Genomic DNA, 18,139 nt, shown 5'->3' with positions numbered 1-18,139 from the left:
ACACGGACTTCAGTTACTAACTTGATTTAAGATGAAGATGAAACTTTGCATGGATCTGGGTTCCCCGGGCCGTGCCCTCACATAACTTTCGCGTAATTAACATTATCCTCTTTCATACAGTAACTGCACATTAATAATGAATTAATTAATTTTCTGAATTCATTTGTGGCCAAATGACATTTATTTTTCCAAAGCCAGCACAGGAAAAGCCGTCAGCCGAGCGGCGAGGATCCGATTCATCTAATTACGCATTTACTGTACTGTGATTTAATGAAAGCCATTATACCGGCAGATCGTTATGTTCAAAGAGGAGATAAAAAGGTGAAATCTATTTCATGTTACCTCGCAATAACCATGAAAGGAAGGCGATACCGCATATGCCGCGAGCGCCACGTTTTATTCTTCACCCAGGGAAAATAGCCTGCATTTCTGATAGACTGAGTAATCGCCATTGTCCTTTTATATTCAGTGTTGACACTGAGTGCTGTCGACGCATTAACCGATTCTGAGCAACCACGAGGAGATTTTTGTTTTTTTGATGTTTTGTATTTGCGTAGACTCGCGTCAATATGGCAGCGTGTATGAGAGGGTCCCTGGTTTGCACCAACACTGATGATGGATGCTTGGATATCAATGTTTTATGTTCATTTGATTCAGACTTGACTTTGGCTTTCCTAGCTACGGGACATGCACAGTAGAGAAATCACCAGGAACATGGCATTTGTGCAATGTTATCGGAGATCCGGACACACGCAGTATTCTCTCTGGTACAGTACAAGAGCCTGTTGGGCAACTAGGCCCATGAAAGGCGAGGATAGCAGGGAGGCAACACACCGGCGCCATCCTCCGTTATGTCCCCCCAAGTAGACTGATCCTTCTTTTCTCCCACTCAAATAAAAAAAAAATAGTTTGTTGATACAATGTTGCTGCGCTTTATAAACAGGGAGGCGTCCAGCGTAGGGTGGCCAATCCCGGGATCGGCGGGATCCCGGGATTTGGCCCCCAAAACGCCGGGATTTCAATCCCGGGATTGGAGTTTCCAATCCCAGGATTTCGGGATTAGATTGCGCATGCGCAGTCTAATGCCGGGCAGCGTCTGAGCGGGTGCTCAGCAGCTGCCCGGCTTCTCCCGTCCCGGGCAGCGCGGCTCTGCGCAGCCTGCCGACGTCAGAGGTCACTCTGCGCAGGCCGCATAGGATTTCTCCATGTTGTCTGTGAGCTGTGACTGACCCCGGGCACGAACACCCGCCCAGCCACAGACCAGACCGCCGGCGCCCACCCGCCCAGCAGCAGACCAGCCCGCTCCCCATCATCAACACAGCGCGTCCTCCCACCCGGCTCCATCTCCTCTGCTCGCCCACCCACCCGGATCCCGGCCGCACCACGCAGTAAGTACATATGCGGGGCGGCCGAGGCATGTTTTTTATATTAGGGAAGCCAATCCCGGGAATCCCGGGATTGGGCATTTTTCAATCCCGAATTCCGGGATTGAAAAAATGCCCCGGGATTGGCTTCCCTAGTCCAGCGCATGGGAGAAACTGACACAGCAATATGTCAAATCAGAAATGAACATTGTGATAACATTGATACAACACAGTGGGGGTGATCATTTCTGACTGGCTCGTTAAGCAGTGAAACTTTGCTGCTTAACAATGCTGGGTGTTCCCAGGGCCCAGCACACCCCCCCCCCCCCCCCCCCGCTGGAAGCCCCCCTGAATGTACCCATCACCAGTGTACACTGCAGCCTTGTATAAGTATTATTAGGCAGTTGAGCTGCTGTGAATATGTTTCCCTCAGAGCCCGGTACTGTGGGCTCAGCGCGGATGTTTAGTGCAGCGGCTGGTGGGGGGAGCAGTCACTTTGGACATATTTCCACCGTATCATTGAGGACACTTATGTTTTCCTATGAAATGCAAATCGACGTGACATGAAAGAACGGCGCATGTATCAGGACTCTTTGATGTCTGTATGCTCAATAATGTATATCTGTGGCGCACGTTACATACACCGCGCTCATCAAAGGCGGCTCACTGAGGTTAAGTGGCTGCAATCAGGGGCTGGCTCATCCATTATATATATGATGCAACATTCATTCTCCTGGCAGGGGAGAGATAAGGTAGAGATACAGCTTTACCTCTCTCAGGGCAATGCCAATCATGCAGTGGGTTTAAAGTATGTTCACCACAGTGCCCACTTCCGCTGTGCCAGCCGCTGACCAGGAGAGGCAGTAGCCAGTAGCTTATTACCTGCGATGCGGCCGGCGGCTGCCCCTCCGTGTCGGCACTCGGCTGGCAGCATTATGAGAAGAATCACTGTAACTACAATTCTCTGTGTTTCAGTAAATACTAAACATCCTCCCACAACTCGGTGCCTTCACTACTGCAGCATGTAACTCAGCGACAGAATCAGGCTGATGTCACAGACCCCTATGACAATGCCTGGGCACGCCTACATTTTTCTAGACACTCCCAGAACACAGCTGGTTACCACCCCCAAACACCAGCTTCCTGTCAGACAAGATGTGAGGGGTGGTAAAAAGATATCGTTGATATTTGTTGCGGATTGGCCTCGTGCATGTGCGCTATTATTATTTATTTATTACTTATTAACAGTTTCTTATATAGCGTATACAGATGGAGCCCCTGTCATCCTGGCAGGGGCTGGCGAAATTATCGCCAGCTCCCGCCGGGGGGCGCACACAAGACGTGGCAACGGAGCTTTCCCCTGGTCCCCGCCGCAGCCGCCGGTCCCCCTCGCCGGCCCAACCGCCCTCCCCCCAACCCTGCCCATCTCCCTGAAGCGGATACGGGCAGGGACGCACTGCACCGTCATTGAAGAATGGGACGCACGCGGATCCCAGGTTTAATAGAGTCCCTCTCCGCCGGCGCTCGCCAGAGGGGAGGTGCCTGCGGGGCACCGGCACTGAACGGGAGGGGCTACATCTGTACATATTCCGCAGCGCTGTACAGAGAATAGTTGAACATTCACATCAGTCCCTGCCCCAGTGGAGCTTACAATTTATATTCCCTACCACATGTACACGCGCACACAGACATTCTAGGGTTAATTTTGTTGGGAGCCAATCAGCCTACCAGTATATTCTTGGATTGTGGGAGGAAACCGGAGTACCCGGAGGAAACCTACGCAAGCACGGGGAGAATATACAAACTCCGCACAGATAGAGCCATACACATGTGCAGTCATTTCATAATCAATCGCCTTGCAAATTTGCACAACAGAGATCCAGTCTGAATAACCCCCTAAGTACGCTAGAAAAATGGCACGGGCAGCCGTAGATGACATTAAATAAAATCTGCAGTATTTGACGCCAACATTCCAGGTGCCAGCAGGTCCTGGCAATAAGTGGGTCAGATTGGATTAGATCATGAACATTATGAACTCCCATGAAACGCTAGGCCTTCCAATGGGCGCAACTGTCTGCCGCCGCCTGCAGCCTGCAGCCTTGGGTGCTTGCACCCAGCGTACAGTCGTTTTGCCGTGGCTGCACATGCGCAGAAATGCGCATACACAAAACATCGGTCCCCGTGTGAATGTACGGTCCTTGCGAACGAACCTGAATAACCCCATCTGTACTAAGCCTTGGCGAGAGATAAAGTGTACGGAGATACACAGCGGGATATCTGCCAGCAGGTTGCACTGTACCTTATCCACAGCAGGAATTCCAGCAGGTAGTACCCCACAAAACGGTCCCGGAACCAGTTAGCGACGGAGGACGGGGGCTGTGCAAAGAGAGATCCGCAGTTAGTACATTCCCATAGCAGTTAATCAGATTAATGTCCGTCTCCAGAGAAATCTCCACAAATCAGCTATCGCGGACCTGGGGAATTATTCCGGGACACAGATCACTCATCTGAGAGAGTCGCAGTTAATTCTCCATTTCAGGACAATGAGGCCGTCTAGCCCGGATCATTTATACAGCGGAGACATCTGCAATTCCAGATCTCATTAATCTGCTGGGAATCGCTCATACAGTACATTGTGTATCTCATCTTCAGAGCGAGTGCATACATTACATTACCAGCAGCAGCATAATGGGGCACAGACATCCACTGAACTTTCCATGCAGAGCAAACATATACCATAGCGGAGTTCTGTGCCCTTACATGCAGACTAGGGAGCACCGGTATATGATACTGTATGTACCATATAATTGCCACGGCGTCAATTTGTTATTGCTTAGCTCCCAACCCAGAATCATTCCCAGGGTCACAGGTGAAATAATTATTAACAAATGTGGATCTACGGTATCTTAGTGTGTCAGTCTGTAACAGTGGCAAATCCAGGGGGGGGAGGGGGGGGTACAGTCCAAAATTCAAATAGGGGAGCAACACCCACTGCCAGTGAGTCAGTTTGGAATGGCAGTTGGAGGCAGTGGGCATGACACCCCATTTGAATGTTGAACTGTGCTGCAGCACCCCCTCTGGAGCCTCCCCTGCCCCTATTTATGAATGTCCTAGGTGAATTTGGCAGGGCCATAAGACGGCGCAGTGCCACCTTGTAATGGACATGGTTAGATACAGCTCATTTATGAGGGTCCATCTAACAAATGACGACAGAATTGGGGTTACATCTGCATCATAACTACACAAGTCATTGGGCAGCGCAGACACCGTATTACCGCAGCAGGGATACAGTGATAGCAGGATGACTGTATCTTGTCCCCTGAGCGCCATGTGACAAGCTGTGACAGTACCTTGTCTGTGGGGTCCTGGTAGAAGATGCTGACGTTCTCCGTGTGAGGGAACCATAAGAAGCGGAAATATTCAGAAGAATGTAAATGGGTGTCGAGGTTGTCAAGGACCTGCAAGGCAGAAGATGGATTTACTTGTACAGCTGTGTATAATACTGCACACTGCCGGCACCTGACGGACACACACACAGATCATCTATTCTGGTGATGCAGAGGAAGTAGGGGAATGCATTTTATGCCCGATGTGTGTGTGGATAGGAGAGCTCAACCAGCACACCAAACTAGCGAGACTATAGAAAGCAGCTCCCAGCAAGAAGAAACAGGCGTCCCACCATGAGGTGGCATAATGTGTACTTACTGTAGAAAGCTCACTTCTATCTCCACCTGGTTACAGTATATTATGTATTTTCAGTACATTCCTTGTGGGTAGTTTAACCTTTTACTGACCACTTGCGCTCTTTACAAGCTGACCACACTCACATTAAAATCAAGCACTTGGAAAATACCTGATTCAAGTCCGACGTTTGCCCCTGGCACTAGACATTTACTATTCTTCCACTGCTGCACCGCCAAACGATTGGCCACATTTGAATTACTTTTAGAACAATAATAATACAATATTACTCCAATATTACATTGTGCGCCAACACTAACTGCGACAGGTATCAGTAAGTGTATTACATAAAGAGTTTACATGAGTGCACAGCGCTAACATTTCCTCTTGGTGGCGTCGCTGCACAGGAAATGTCCCTTCTGTCTGCGTCGTGGTACCTTAGCCACGTGGCACTTGTACCAGCACCTATAAAGCTAATACACCCACTTTGAATAACCAGGGAAAATGCACTAATTAGAAATATTGCTGCATACGGTATATGACTAATCCTGCGTCAGACGCGACGTGGACCACAGATTATCTGTCTTGTGTCGATGTACTGAGGCTTCATAATAAAAGGCGAGAATGGGAATCAGCCAGTGATTAATTACAGAGATAATTCTGTTACCATGGCAGACAGACACCTAATCACGTTACCGGAGGGACTGAGATCGGAGGATTAATAGAAACCGGTGACTGCTTGATAAATGGCATCATTAATTATAAACTACAAAGTGAGATCTATCATTTACTTATTACCGGTCGCGCTAATACTGCCCTGGGCATGTGCGCCCTGCAGTCAGTAGCGCTTCTGGGCATGCACCGCGCAGTATATATGACCGATCGGCGTGACCTGGGGGTGCTCCTGGAAGTTCCGCGCTGCTTGTTGTGCGCTGGTTCCCTGTTCCGCCACCAACACACATGGACGCTAGGGCTAATTTATGTCAAAGGCTAATTTGAGGTGTATTTTTAGACCATGGAAAGAAACCTGTGCAAGCAGAGAGAGAGAGAGAGAGAACATATAAACTCCACACTAACCTGCCATGACCTCAGTGTTGTGAGGTAGTAATGCTAACCACTACGCCATCCATGCTGCCAATACAGCGACACTATCACTGCTTAATATAAAGGTGAGGCTTTTATACAATAGTGACTGTATAATGTAGGAAAGTGCATGATACGATATGTATAGGGATGCATTCAGCGTCCTGACTTCCGCTGTGAGACCGGTGCTGGAATCCCAACTGTCGGTATGCCGGGTCTGCTGGAGGGTCCCGGGTCCTGTTCCCCCATTGCACGAAACTGGGCAGTGGGGAAAATGAGAACAGGCTACAAGGCAGCAAAGTTCTCTCCCCAGCTGAGCACATGCTGCTCAGTGCTGTGTCCTGAGCTGGGGAGAGAGGCTGCTGCAGCGGCAGCCTGTCCTCTCTCTCCAACTGTGTGTGCAATGATGATCCCACCCACCAACCCGCACCCTGCATCCTACACCAATAAATAACATTTATTTTTTTCCACAGGGTGTGGCCATACCCCCATTTTTTCGGGGCCCGGCCAACCTACCCTTCCCCGGTCAGACCGGGGAAGGGTAGTTTAGGTTTACCAGGACTAAAACCCGGGGCAAAGCCATCATTTGGCTCCACTCCATCTCCTCCACCCTCTGCATGCACATACGGGCATCAAATCCAGCACCCAGGGCATGTGACCCCCTAGTTGTGGCTGGGTGTAGGCACTGGGGAGGGGACTAGGCTGGGGACTAGTTAGGCTGCGCGGGAGGAGGTTAGCGATAGGTTGCGGGAAGGGAGGATTACGCACTACCAGGAGGGTTAAGGTCAGGGGGTCAGGCTTCTGGAAGGGAGGGGCAGGTGGAAGAAGCAGCATACCTACCTGACCCCTGTTGGTATTCCCTTCTTTGTATCCCCATGTGAATGTGTAGGTAATTCTATATTACTTGAATAGCAATGGCGGTTCTGACTGGTGCGTGAAGATGCGCGGATATGGGTACTGTAGGTACAGAATCACATTTCATTGGCCTTGTTTGAGATATAGGGCCTTGTTCTGGTTCACTCTTTCTGACAAAACCCTTCTTAGATGGACAAAACCATGTGCACTGCAGGTGGGGCAGATGTTACTTGTGCAGAGAGAATTAGATTTGGGTGGGGTTTTACTTCAAAGTGAGATCTATATTGCAGTGTAAAAATAAAGCAGTCAGTATTTACCCTGCACAGAAACAAAATAACTCACCCAAATGTAATTCTCTCTGCACATGTTACATCTGCCCCCCTGCAGTGCAGCATGGTTTTGTCCATCTAAGAAGGATTTTGTCAGAAAGTGAACTAGAATAAGGCCCACAGTAACTCTACTAGCACTATAAATATTATATATATTTATATATTCAGTAGTAAAAGTGAACAGTCATTCAAAGACTTTTCAAGAACATCTGCAGAGTCCGTTACTTATCTGTAATAAAATCCCTTCTAGGGGCCTTATTTTGGTTCATTCTTTCTGACAAAATCCTTCTTAGATGGACAAAACCATGTGCACTGCAGGGGGGGGCAGATGTAACATGTGCAGAGAGAATTAGATTTGGGTGAGTAATTTTGTTTCTGTGCAGGGAAAATACTGACTGCTTTATTTTTACACTGCAATATAGATCTCACTTTGAAGTAAAACCCCACCCAAATCTAATTCTCTCTGCACAAGTCACATCTGCCCCACCTGCAGTGCACATGGTTTTGCCCATCTAAGAAGGATTTTGTCAGAAAGAATGAACCAAAATAAGGCCCTAAGTCTGAATGATGCTCCGTGATCCTGGGGCTCATTACAGTTCTCTCACAGTGGAATTCCCCCGGGAGAATGAGTTTTTACTGAGCTTCAGAACTTTTTAAAGTACTACAAAGGATTTTGGGAGATAATGTATTCTTATATCGGGGAAAATCTATACGGCACAGAAGGAGAGGTGGGATTAACCTTTGTCAGGCTTCAAAAGCGTGGTATTAGCCGAATACATCTCCCCCTTTTATCATTGTGCGGCGTTCCATCCTCCGTGATGTACTGTATAACTCTGCGCGCACAAGGATATAGCCACGGCAATGTGGTAGCGCTGAGGGAGTCTCTGAGCGCCTGGCAGATACTGCATGCGGGTTGTGAGGATTTATAGGTCACGATGAGACTTAGGGGGAGAGTTATCGAAGTTTGGAAACGTGTCCAAATCTTTATTTTACAATCTTATTTAGATCTTGGGGGTGATTCATGTTGGTGCGGTACGCAGCACAAATCGCTTTCTCTTAGACATGTGCAGTTTGGTTTTGTACTACGCAGTCAAACTTCGGGGATCGGAGACTATTGGAGTCCCAGTTTGGAATCACTTTGGCACTTTGAGTGGAACTATAGCTGGGTACACGCAGGATCTAATTCAGGTCCGTTCATTCGGTTCCCTTCATTCGCAAAGGGTCCGATGGTATGTGTCTGTACATGCGCAGATGCATTTCTGCGCATGTGCAGACGCCAGGTGCGTGTGGCCACGGTCAACAGGGTGTTCACCAGGTGCACCCACCCAAGTGTGCAGGTGGGGGGCATAGAGGGGCATGGGGTGGCAGGCTGGACCATTCACATATGGGAACGCCCAATAAGAACGCTGGGTGTTCTGATGCAAATGCCTCGATGCCGCAGGTACCGGGGGGGCGGCCAGCTGACATCACCGGATACCCGCCCACTTCCTCCCGAGCGTCCACGCCTATGTAAATTAATTAAGAGTCACTTTTTTATGCGTGCACCTTCGCCATCATTCGATGATGTGAGTGGATCCCCCTAGACTGCGATTGGATGTTACTCTTGCAAATCAACCAGAATAACCCCCACTGTGCGGTATTTCGTAGCGGTATACGCGATTATCGTGCATATCATTCAGTATGTACACACTACAGTATATCGGTAATGATGCACGATCCCTCGTCACCTAAACATGCGCCACATCAGACTATATCATCAGATGTGGGGTTGGGGTCCCGTGATGTCACTGAATGAGATCATTAAGGATATTGTTCAGCATCTTAGTTTTAGATCGTTCGTCTAGCTGATTGCGTTAGCATGTGTGTGTGTGAGGGGGGGGATGGGGGATGTCAGATCTCAGAGAGAAATTGCTGATAGATGATACTGAAAATCTGATGTTTTCTAGCAGTCAACAAAATGACAAAAGCTGATTGGGCAACTTCTCCACTTTCGCTCTCTTTAAGGTTTGATACGTCTCCACCTTGGACCCAGGTTGTCAGAGCCCCTCCCCCTGTGATCTCCCTATTTATCTAAAGGGGAATTCAACAGGGGTTTGGCTTCCACACTCATTCCGCATGCTGGAAACAGTACAACCGGGAAGAGGAGGGTGGAGTGCGGTGTGGTATTGGGTTGGGTACGGGATGTCGGAGCTCTGGATGCTGCTAGTCAGAAGAATCAACAGCGGCATCCCAATGAACAGAATCCTGACACCCATGAGGCAAGTATGCAGCCCCCTCTCCCCCCCCCCCCAACACTCCTTTCCTGCAGGCTAACCCTCCCCCCACACAACCCTCCCCCCCCCCCCCCGAGGGCCTAACTCTAACCCCCTGCAGCCTAACCTTATCTGTACTGCCTTAGTGCCTAACCCTAACAATCCCATCTTAATGCCTAACCCCCCACTAGCCAGACCCTAACACCCCCCTTGCAAGCCCAGCCTTATCCCCCCCTATACTGCCTAAACCAGGGGGGGGGGCCCTTTCCCTGCAGCCTAACCTTAACCCTCCCTGACGGTTGAGATTACAGAGAGCGGCTGTTGTAGAGTCAGACCCGAGTTCCCAGCATAGGGCGCTATGTTACTGCACAATTAGCGGCTGTTGTAGAGTCAGACCTGAGTTCCCAGGATAGGACGCTATGTTACTGCACAATTAGCGGCTGTTGTAGAGTCAGACCCGAGTTCCCAGCATAGGATGCTATGTTACTGCACAATTAGCGGCTGTTGTAGCGTCAGACCTGAGTTCCCAGCATAGGGCGCTATGTTACCGCACAATTAGCGGCTGTTGTAGAGTCAGACCTGAGTTCCCAGCATAGGGCGCTATGTTACTGCACAATTAGCGGCTGTTGTAGAGTCAGACCTGAGTTCCCAGGATAGGACGCTATGTTACTGCACAATTAGCGGCTGTTGTAGAGTCAGACCTGAGTTCCCAGCATAGGACGCTATGTTACCGCACAATTAGCGGCTGTTGTAGAGTCAGACCTGAGTTCCCAGCATAGGACGCTATGTTACTGCACAATTAGCGGCTGTTGTAGAGTCAGACCCGAGTTCCCAGCATAGAACGCTATGTTACTGCACAATTAGCGGCTGTTGTAGAGTCAGACCCGAGTTCCCAGCATAGAACGCTATGTTACTGCACAATTAGCGGCTGTTGTAGAGTCAGACCCGAGTTCCCAGCATAGAACACTATGTTACTGCACAATTAGTGGCTGTTGTAGAGTCAGACCCGAGTTCCCAGCATAGGACGCTATGTTACCGCACAATTAGAGGCTGTTGTAGCGTCAGACCCGAATTCCCAGCATAGGACGCTATGTTACTGCACAATTAGCGGCTGTTGTAGAGTCAGACCCGAGTTCCCAGCATAGGATGCTATGTTACCGCACAATTAGAGGCTGTTGTAGCGTCAGACCCGAATTCCCAGCATAGGACGCTATGTTACTGCACAATTAGCGGCTGTTGTAGAGTCAGACCTGAGTTCCCAGCATAGGAGGACGCTATGTTACTGCACAATTAGCGGCTGTTGTAGAGTCAGACCCGAGTTCCCAGCATAGAACGCTATGTTACTGCACAATTAGCGGCTGTTGTAGAGTCAGACCCGAGTTCCCAGCATAGAACGCTATGTTACTGCACAATTAGCGGCTGTTGTAGAGTCAGACCCGAGTTCCCAGCATAGAACACTATGTTACTGCACAATTAGTGGCTGTTGTAGAGTCAGACCCGAGTTCCCAGCATAGGACGCTATGTTACCGCACAATTAGAGGCTGTTGTAGCGTCAGACCCGAATTCCCAGCATAGGACGCTATGTTACTGCACAATTAGCGGCTGTTGTAGAGTCAGACCCGAGTTCCCAGCATAGGATGCTATGTTACCGCACAATTAGAGGCTGTTGTAGCGTCAGACCCGAATTCCCAGCATAGGACGCTATGTTACTGCACAATTAGCGGCTGTTGTAGAGTCAGACCTGAGTTCCCAGCATAGGAGGACGCTATGTTACTGCACAATTAGCGGCTGTTGTAGAGTCAGACCCGAGTTCCCAGCATAGGATGCTATGTTACCGCACAATTAGAGGCTGTTGTAGCGTCAGACCCGAATTCCCAGCATAGGACGCTATGTTACCACACAATTAGCGGCTGTTGTAGAGTCAGACCTGAGTTCCCAGGATAGGGCGCTATGTTACCGCACAATTAGCGGCTGTTGTAGAGTCAGACCTGAGTTCCCAGCATAGGACGCTATGTTACTACACAATTAGCGGCTGTTGTAGCGTCAGACCCGAGTTCCCAGCATAGAACGCTATGTTACCACACAACTAGCGGCTGTTGTAGTCAGACCCGAGTTCCCAGCATAGAACACTATGTTAACATTAATTGGGATTTATAGCGCTTTTATTTCTCCTAAAAGCAATAAAGACTCAGCTAGTAATGGCCTGCGGGAAGACTTCGCTGTACAAACATTCTATTCATGTAGAAAGCAGCAGCAGCGTCCTACCAGGGATTCGTTATGCATGTGTGTTTATGTCTACAGGGCTGGAGGAAATTCTCACCCAGATCTCATCCTATATTCCGTCTGAAGTGACTTAACTACTACGAGCGGACGCCATCGCTGTCATCTACGGGCGAGACGTGGGGACGGGTATAAAGTTATTTGGTGTCACAATTAAGTACACACGATGGGGAATTGGGTTTGTCGTACACAAGGTTTCAGGTGGAGTTTTTTTTTAAATGAACCGATGATGATGATGGCATTTTTATTTCTAGCTAAAATAGAATATAATTTTTACTTGTAGTGATGCTTCCGCAACCCTTTCATAATGTGCCCATAATGCAGGTCACCTATTATATTTTGAACCTTGGCTTCAATTCTATTCTTGATTTTGCACACCAAAATGCCCATTACACATTATGCCACACACCGTGATGCCCATTACACATTATGCCACACCATGATGCCCATTACACATTATGCCACACACCATGATGCCCATTACACATTATACCACAGACAGTGATGCTCATTACACATTATGCCACACACCGTGATGCCCCTTGCACATTATGTCTCACACATGATGCCCATTACATATTACGCAACCCACCGTGATGCCAATTAAACATTATACCACACACACCGTAATGGCTGTTACATATTATGCAAGGCAAGTGCAGCCTAATGTTAATACAGCCTACATGTTAATTTCTAGGGCCTTCATGCTTGATGCCACAGGGGAGCGAAATGCTCCTTGCCAACTCTCGCTGCCAGGGGGTAGTTTAAGAACGGTGACAGTGGCAGACAGCCGGGCAGAATGCGGTGTGCAATCCGACAGAGAGCAGGTCCACCCTATTTCAAATCTGGGGGTTACTCACTCAGCATCAGCGGCAGAGGAGAGTAAGTAAGTGTTGGCGCGGCTACCGGACTCTGCCTTTTACCGGACAGTGTATAGTCCAGGAATGCCACCGTCCGGACTCCGGTCTTAATTACCGGACTGGCCGGAGTAATCCTGGACGAGTGGTAACTCTAAGGTCTTAATATCCACTACCTGGGATCACAAAACCTGGCTCTACGTGTTGTACATGAGACAGAAATACATGCGGCCTGTCTAATACGGGATGCATCCGCGCTGACGCCCGCTAGCCGCAGCCCCCGGTGACGCATATAGGCAGTTTTATAACTTTATAAAGCATTATGCAGAAACGCCATCAGCAGCAGGTGTGGTGCAGGGCTACACATGGTCATTACCTCTTGGAGGGTGGAGGGGAACTGCACCTCCTTCAGGTGGAAGGCGGACTTGCACTGCAGGGTGACAGTTAGGATCACACCCAGAGAGCCAAGGTGCAGTCTGGCCGCTTGGAAGATGTCAGCATTGGTCGACTCCGAGCACTCGAGGATCTCGCCCGATGAAGTCATCATAGTCAGTGACAGCACCTGTGCCAAACATTAATGCGGAATATTCTGTCACATAGCTGCAAGTACGAAACATCTGGATGAATACGATGATCAATAACATTGTTACATTCACTTTATATAATGTATATAGGGCCAGAAGTAATCTTGTATCTGGAACAAACCAAGGGCCTGATTCAGGACCACTCACTAAGCACCGGTTGTTTGCTGCTTTACGCCGCCCGCTGAATCCCCTCAGTACCATGTGAGGGGATGTAGGAGAACACTTCCTCTCGCATGTGGCCGAAGGGGACAGAAATCATTAGATGGCCATCGGACGGGTCCACACATCGCCATTGCTACAGGGTGCACACACGAGTGATCCGGGCTTCATCAAGTCAGATCGCATAGAAATGGGGGTTAAATCATCCCATGTGCCTTAAGGGGTAGGCACTACAGAGGACGGTCAGGGTTAGGCACTATTGGGGAGGGTTAGGCAGCGAGGGTAGGGTTGGGTACTATTGGGGAGGGTTGGGTACTATTGGGGAGGGTTAGGCAGCGAGGGGAGGGTTAGGTACTATTAGGGAGGGTTAGGCAGTATGTGGGAGGGTTAGGCAGCGAGGGGAGGGTTGGGTACTATTGGGGAGGGTTAGGTACTATTGGGGAGGGTTAATCACTATTGGGGAGGGTTGGGCACTATTGGGGAGGGTTAGGCGCTACAGAGGACGGTCAGGGTTAGGTACTATTGGAGAGGGTTAGGCTGTGAGGGGAGGGTTAGGTACTAGTGGGGAGGGTTAGGCTGCGAGGGGAGGGTTAGGTACTATTGGGGAGGGTTGGGTACTATTGGGGAGGGTTAGGTACTATTGGGGAGGGTTAGGTACTATTGGGGAGGGTTAGGTACTATTGGGGAGGGTTAGGTACTATTGGGGAGGGTTAGGCACTATTGGGGAGGGTTGGGCACTATTGGGGAGGGTTAGGTACTATTGGGGAGGGTTAGGCAGCGAGGGGAGGGTTGGGTACTATTAGGGAGGGTTAGGCAGCGAGGGGAGGGTTAGGTACTATTGGGGAGGGTTAGGTACTAGTGGGGAGGGTTAGGTACTATTGGGGAGGGTTAGGTACTATTGGGGAGGGTTAGGTACTATTGGGGAGGGTTAGGCAGCGAGGGGAGGGTTGGGTACTATTAGGGAGGGTTAGGCAGCGAGGGGAGGGTTAGGTACTATTGGGGAGGTTTAGGCAATATTAGGGAAGGTTAGGTACTATTGGGGAGGGTTAGGTACTATTGGGGAGGGTTAGGCTGCGAGGGGAGGGTTGGGTACTATTGGGGAGGGTTAGGTACTATTGGGGAGGGTTAGGTACTATTGGGGAGGGTTAGGTACTATTGGGGAGGGTTAGGCACTATTGGGGAGGGTTAGGTACTATTGGGGAGGGTTAGGCTGTGAGGGGAGGGTTGGGTACTATTGGGGAGGGTTAGGCACTATTGGGGAGGGTTAGGTACTATTGGGGAGGGTTAGGCAGCGAGGGGAGGGTTAGGTACTATTGGGGAGGTTTAGGCAATATTAGGGAAGGTTAGGTACTATTGGGGAGGGTTAGGTACTATTGGGGAGGGTTAGGCTGCGAGGGGAGGGTTGGGTACTATTGGGGAGGGTTAGGTACTATTGGGGAGGGTTAGGTACTATTGGGGAGGGTTAGGTACTATTGGGGAGGGTTAGGCACTATTGGGGAGGGTTAGGTACTATTGGGGAGGGTTAGGCTGCGAGGGGAGGGTTGGGTACTATTGGGGAGGGTTAGGTACTATTGGGGAGGGTTAGGTACTATTGGGGAGGGTTAGGTACTATTGGGGAGGGTTGGGCACTATTGGGGAGGGTTGGGCACTATTGGGGAGGGTTAGGTACTATTGGGGAGGGTTGGGCAGCGAGGGGAGGGTTAGGTACTATTGGGGAGGGTTGGGCACTATTGGGGAGGGTTAGGTACTATTGGGGAGGGTTGGGCAGCGAGGGGAGGGTTAGGTACTATTGGGGAGGGTTAGGTACTATTGGGGAGGGTTGGGCACTATTGGGATGGGTTAGGCAATATTAGGGAAGGTAAGGTACTATTGGGGAGGGTTGGGCAGCGAGGGGAGGGTTAGGTACTATTGGGGAGGGTTAGGCTGCGAGGGGAGGGTTAGGTACTATTGGGGAGGGTTGGGCAGCGAGGGTAGGGTTAGGTACTATTGGGGAGGGTTAGGCTGCGAGGGGAGGGTTAGGTACTATTGGGGAGGGTTAGGTACTATTGGGGAGGGTTGGGTACTATTGGGGAGGGTTGGGTACTATTGGGGAGGGTTAGGCAGTATTGGGGAGGGTTGGGTACTATTGGGGAGGGTTAGGTACTATTGGGGAGGGTTAGGTACTATTGGGGAGGGTTAGGTACTATTGGGGAGGGTCAGGTACTATTGGGGAGGGTTGGGCACTATTGGGGAGGGTTAGGTACTATTGGGGAGGGTTAATCACTATTGGGGAGGGTTGGGCACTATTGGGGAGGGTTAGGCACTACAGAGGACGGTCAGGGTTAGGTACTATTGGAGAGGGTTAGGCTGTGAGGGGAGGGTTAGGTACTAGTGGGGAGGGTTAGGCTGCGAGGGGAGGGTTAGGTACTATTGGGGAGGGTTAGGTACTATTGGGGAGGGTTAGGCACTATTGGGGAGGGTTGGGCACTATTGGGGAGGGTTAGGTACTATTGGGGAGGGTTAGGCAGCGAGGGGAGGGTTGGGTACTATTAGGGAGGGTTAGGCAGCGAGGGGAGGGTTAGGTACTATTGGGGAGGGTTAGGTACTAGTGGGGAGGGTTAGGTACTATTGGGGAGGGTTAGGTACTATTGGGGAGGGTTAGGTACTATTGGGGAGGGTTAGGTACTATTGGGGAGGGTTAGGCAGCGAGGGGAGGGTTGGGTACTATTAGGGAGGGTTAGGCAGCGAGGGGAGGGTTAGGTACTATTGGGGAGGTTTAGGCAATATTAGGGAAGGTTAGGTACTATTGGGGAGGGTTAGGTACTATTGGGGAGGGTTAGGCTGCGAGGGGAGGGTTGGGTACTATTGGGGAGGGTTAGGTACTATTGGGGAGGGTTAGGTACTATTGGGGAGGGTTAGGTACTATTGGGGAGGGTTAGGCACTATTGGGGAGGGTTAGGTACTATTGGGGAGGGTTAGGCTGTGAGGGGAGGGTTGGGTACTATTGGGGAGGGTTAGGCACTATTGGGGAGGGTTAGGTACTATTGGGGAGGGTTAGGCAGCGAGGGGAGGGTTAGGTACTATTGGGGAGGTTTAGGCAATATTAGGGAAGGTTAGGTACTATTGGGGAGGGTTAGGCTGCGAGGGGAGGGTTGGGTACTATTGGGGAGGGTTAGGTACTATTGGGGAGGGTTAGGTACTATTGGGGAGGGTTAGGTACTATTGGGGAGGGTTAGGCACTATTGGGGAGGGTTAGGTACTATTGGGGAGGGTTAGGCTGCGAGGGGAGGGTTGGGTACTATTGGGGAGGGTTAGGTACTATTGGGGAGGGTTAGGTACTATTGGGGAGGGTTAGGTACTATTGGGGAGGGTTGGGCACTATTGGGGAGGGTTGGGCACTATTGGGGAGGGTTAGGTACTATTGGGGAGGGTTGGGCAGCGAGGGGAGGGTTAGGTACTATTGGGGAGGGTTGGGCACTATTGGGGAGGGTTAGGTACTATTGGGGAGGGTTGGGCAGCGAGGGGAGGGTTAGGTACTATTGGGGAGGGTTAGGTACTATTGGGGAGGGTTGGGCACTATTGGGATGGGTTAGGCAATATTAGGGAAGGTAAGGTACTATTGGGGAGGGTTGGGCAGCGAGGGGAGGGTTAGGTACTATTGGGGAGGGTTAGGCTGCGAGGGGAGGGTTAGGTACTATTGGGGAGGGTTGGGCAGCGAGGGTAGGGTTAGGTACTATTGGGGAGGGTTAGGCTGCGAGGGGAGGGTTAGGTACTATTGGGGAGGGTTAGGTACTATTGGGGAGGGTTGGGTACTATTGGGGAGGGTTGGGTACTATTGGGGAGGGTTAGGCAGTATTGGGGAGGGTTGGGTACTATTGGGGAGGGTTAGGTACTATTGGGGAGGGTTAGGTACTATTGGGGAGGGTTAGGTACTATTGGGGAGGGTCAGGTACTATTGGGGAGGGTTGGGCACTATTGGGGAGGGTTAGGTACTATTGGGGAGGGTTGGGCACTATTGGGGAGGGTTAGGTACTATTGGGGAGGGTTGGGCACTATTGGGGAGGGTTGGGCAGCGAGGGGAGGGTTGGGCACTATTGGGGAGGGTTAGGTACTATTGGGGAGGGTTAGGCTGTGAGGGGAGGGTTAGGTACTAGTGGGGAGGGTTAGGCTGCGAGGGGAGGGTTAGGTACTATTGGGGAGGGTTAGGTACTATTGGGGAGGGTTAGGCACTATTGGGGAGGGTTGGGCACTATTGGGGAGGGTTAGGTACTATTGGGGAGGGTTAGGCAGCGAGGGGAGGGTTGGGTACTATTAGGGAGGGTTAGGCAGCGAGGGGAGGGTTAGGTACTATTGGGGAGGGTTAGGTACTAGTGGGGAGGGTTAGGTACTATTGGGGAGGGTTAGGTACTATTGGGGAGGGTTAGGTACTATTGGGGAGGGTTAGGTACTATTGGGGAGGGTTAGGCAGCGAGGGGAGGGTTGGGTACTATTAGGGAGGGTTAGGCAGCGAGGGGAGGGTTAGGTACTATTGGGGAGGTTTAGGCAATATTAGGGAAGGTTAGGTACTATTGGGGAGGGTTAGGTACTATTGGGGAGGGTTAGGCTGCGAGGGGAGGGTTGGGTACTATTGGGGAGGGTTAGGTACTATTGGGGAGGGTTAGGTACTATTGGGGAGGGTTAGGCACTATTGGGGAGGGTTAGGTACTATTGGGGAGG

The 18,139-nt window shown here is 50.5% G+C and overlaps 1 protein-coding gene across 1 annotated transcript in view; it reads right to left on the bottom strand.

Moving 5' to 3' along the window:
- LOC146062813 (L-gulonolactone oxidase-like) overlaps nucleotides 1-18,139 on the bottom strand; it is a 101,570-nt gene that overhangs the window by 35,008 nt on the left and 48,423 nt on the right. Inside the window, exons 6-8 of the mRNA XM_083174823.1 lie at nucleotides 13,078-13,263; nucleotides 4,715-4,822; nucleotides 3,664-3,740 (exon numbers count right to left, since the gene is read on the bottom strand). Coding sequence (XP_083030949.1) covers nucleotides 3,664-3,740; nucleotides 4,715-4,822; nucleotides 13,078-13,263 — 371 coding nt within the window. The remainder of the gene's footprint in view (nucleotides 1-3,663; nucleotides 3,741-4,714; nucleotides 4,823-13,077; nucleotides 13,264-18,139) is intronic.

This window comes from Crinia signifera, chromosome 3 (assembly GCF_055691185.1).
Source record: "Crinia signifera chromosome 3, ASM5569118v1, whole genome shotgun sequence".
NCBI lineage: Eukaryota > Metazoa > Chordata > Amphibia > Anura > Myobatrachidae > Crinia > Crinia signifera.
This window is presented reverse-complemented; position numbering and strand designations above follow the sequence as displayed.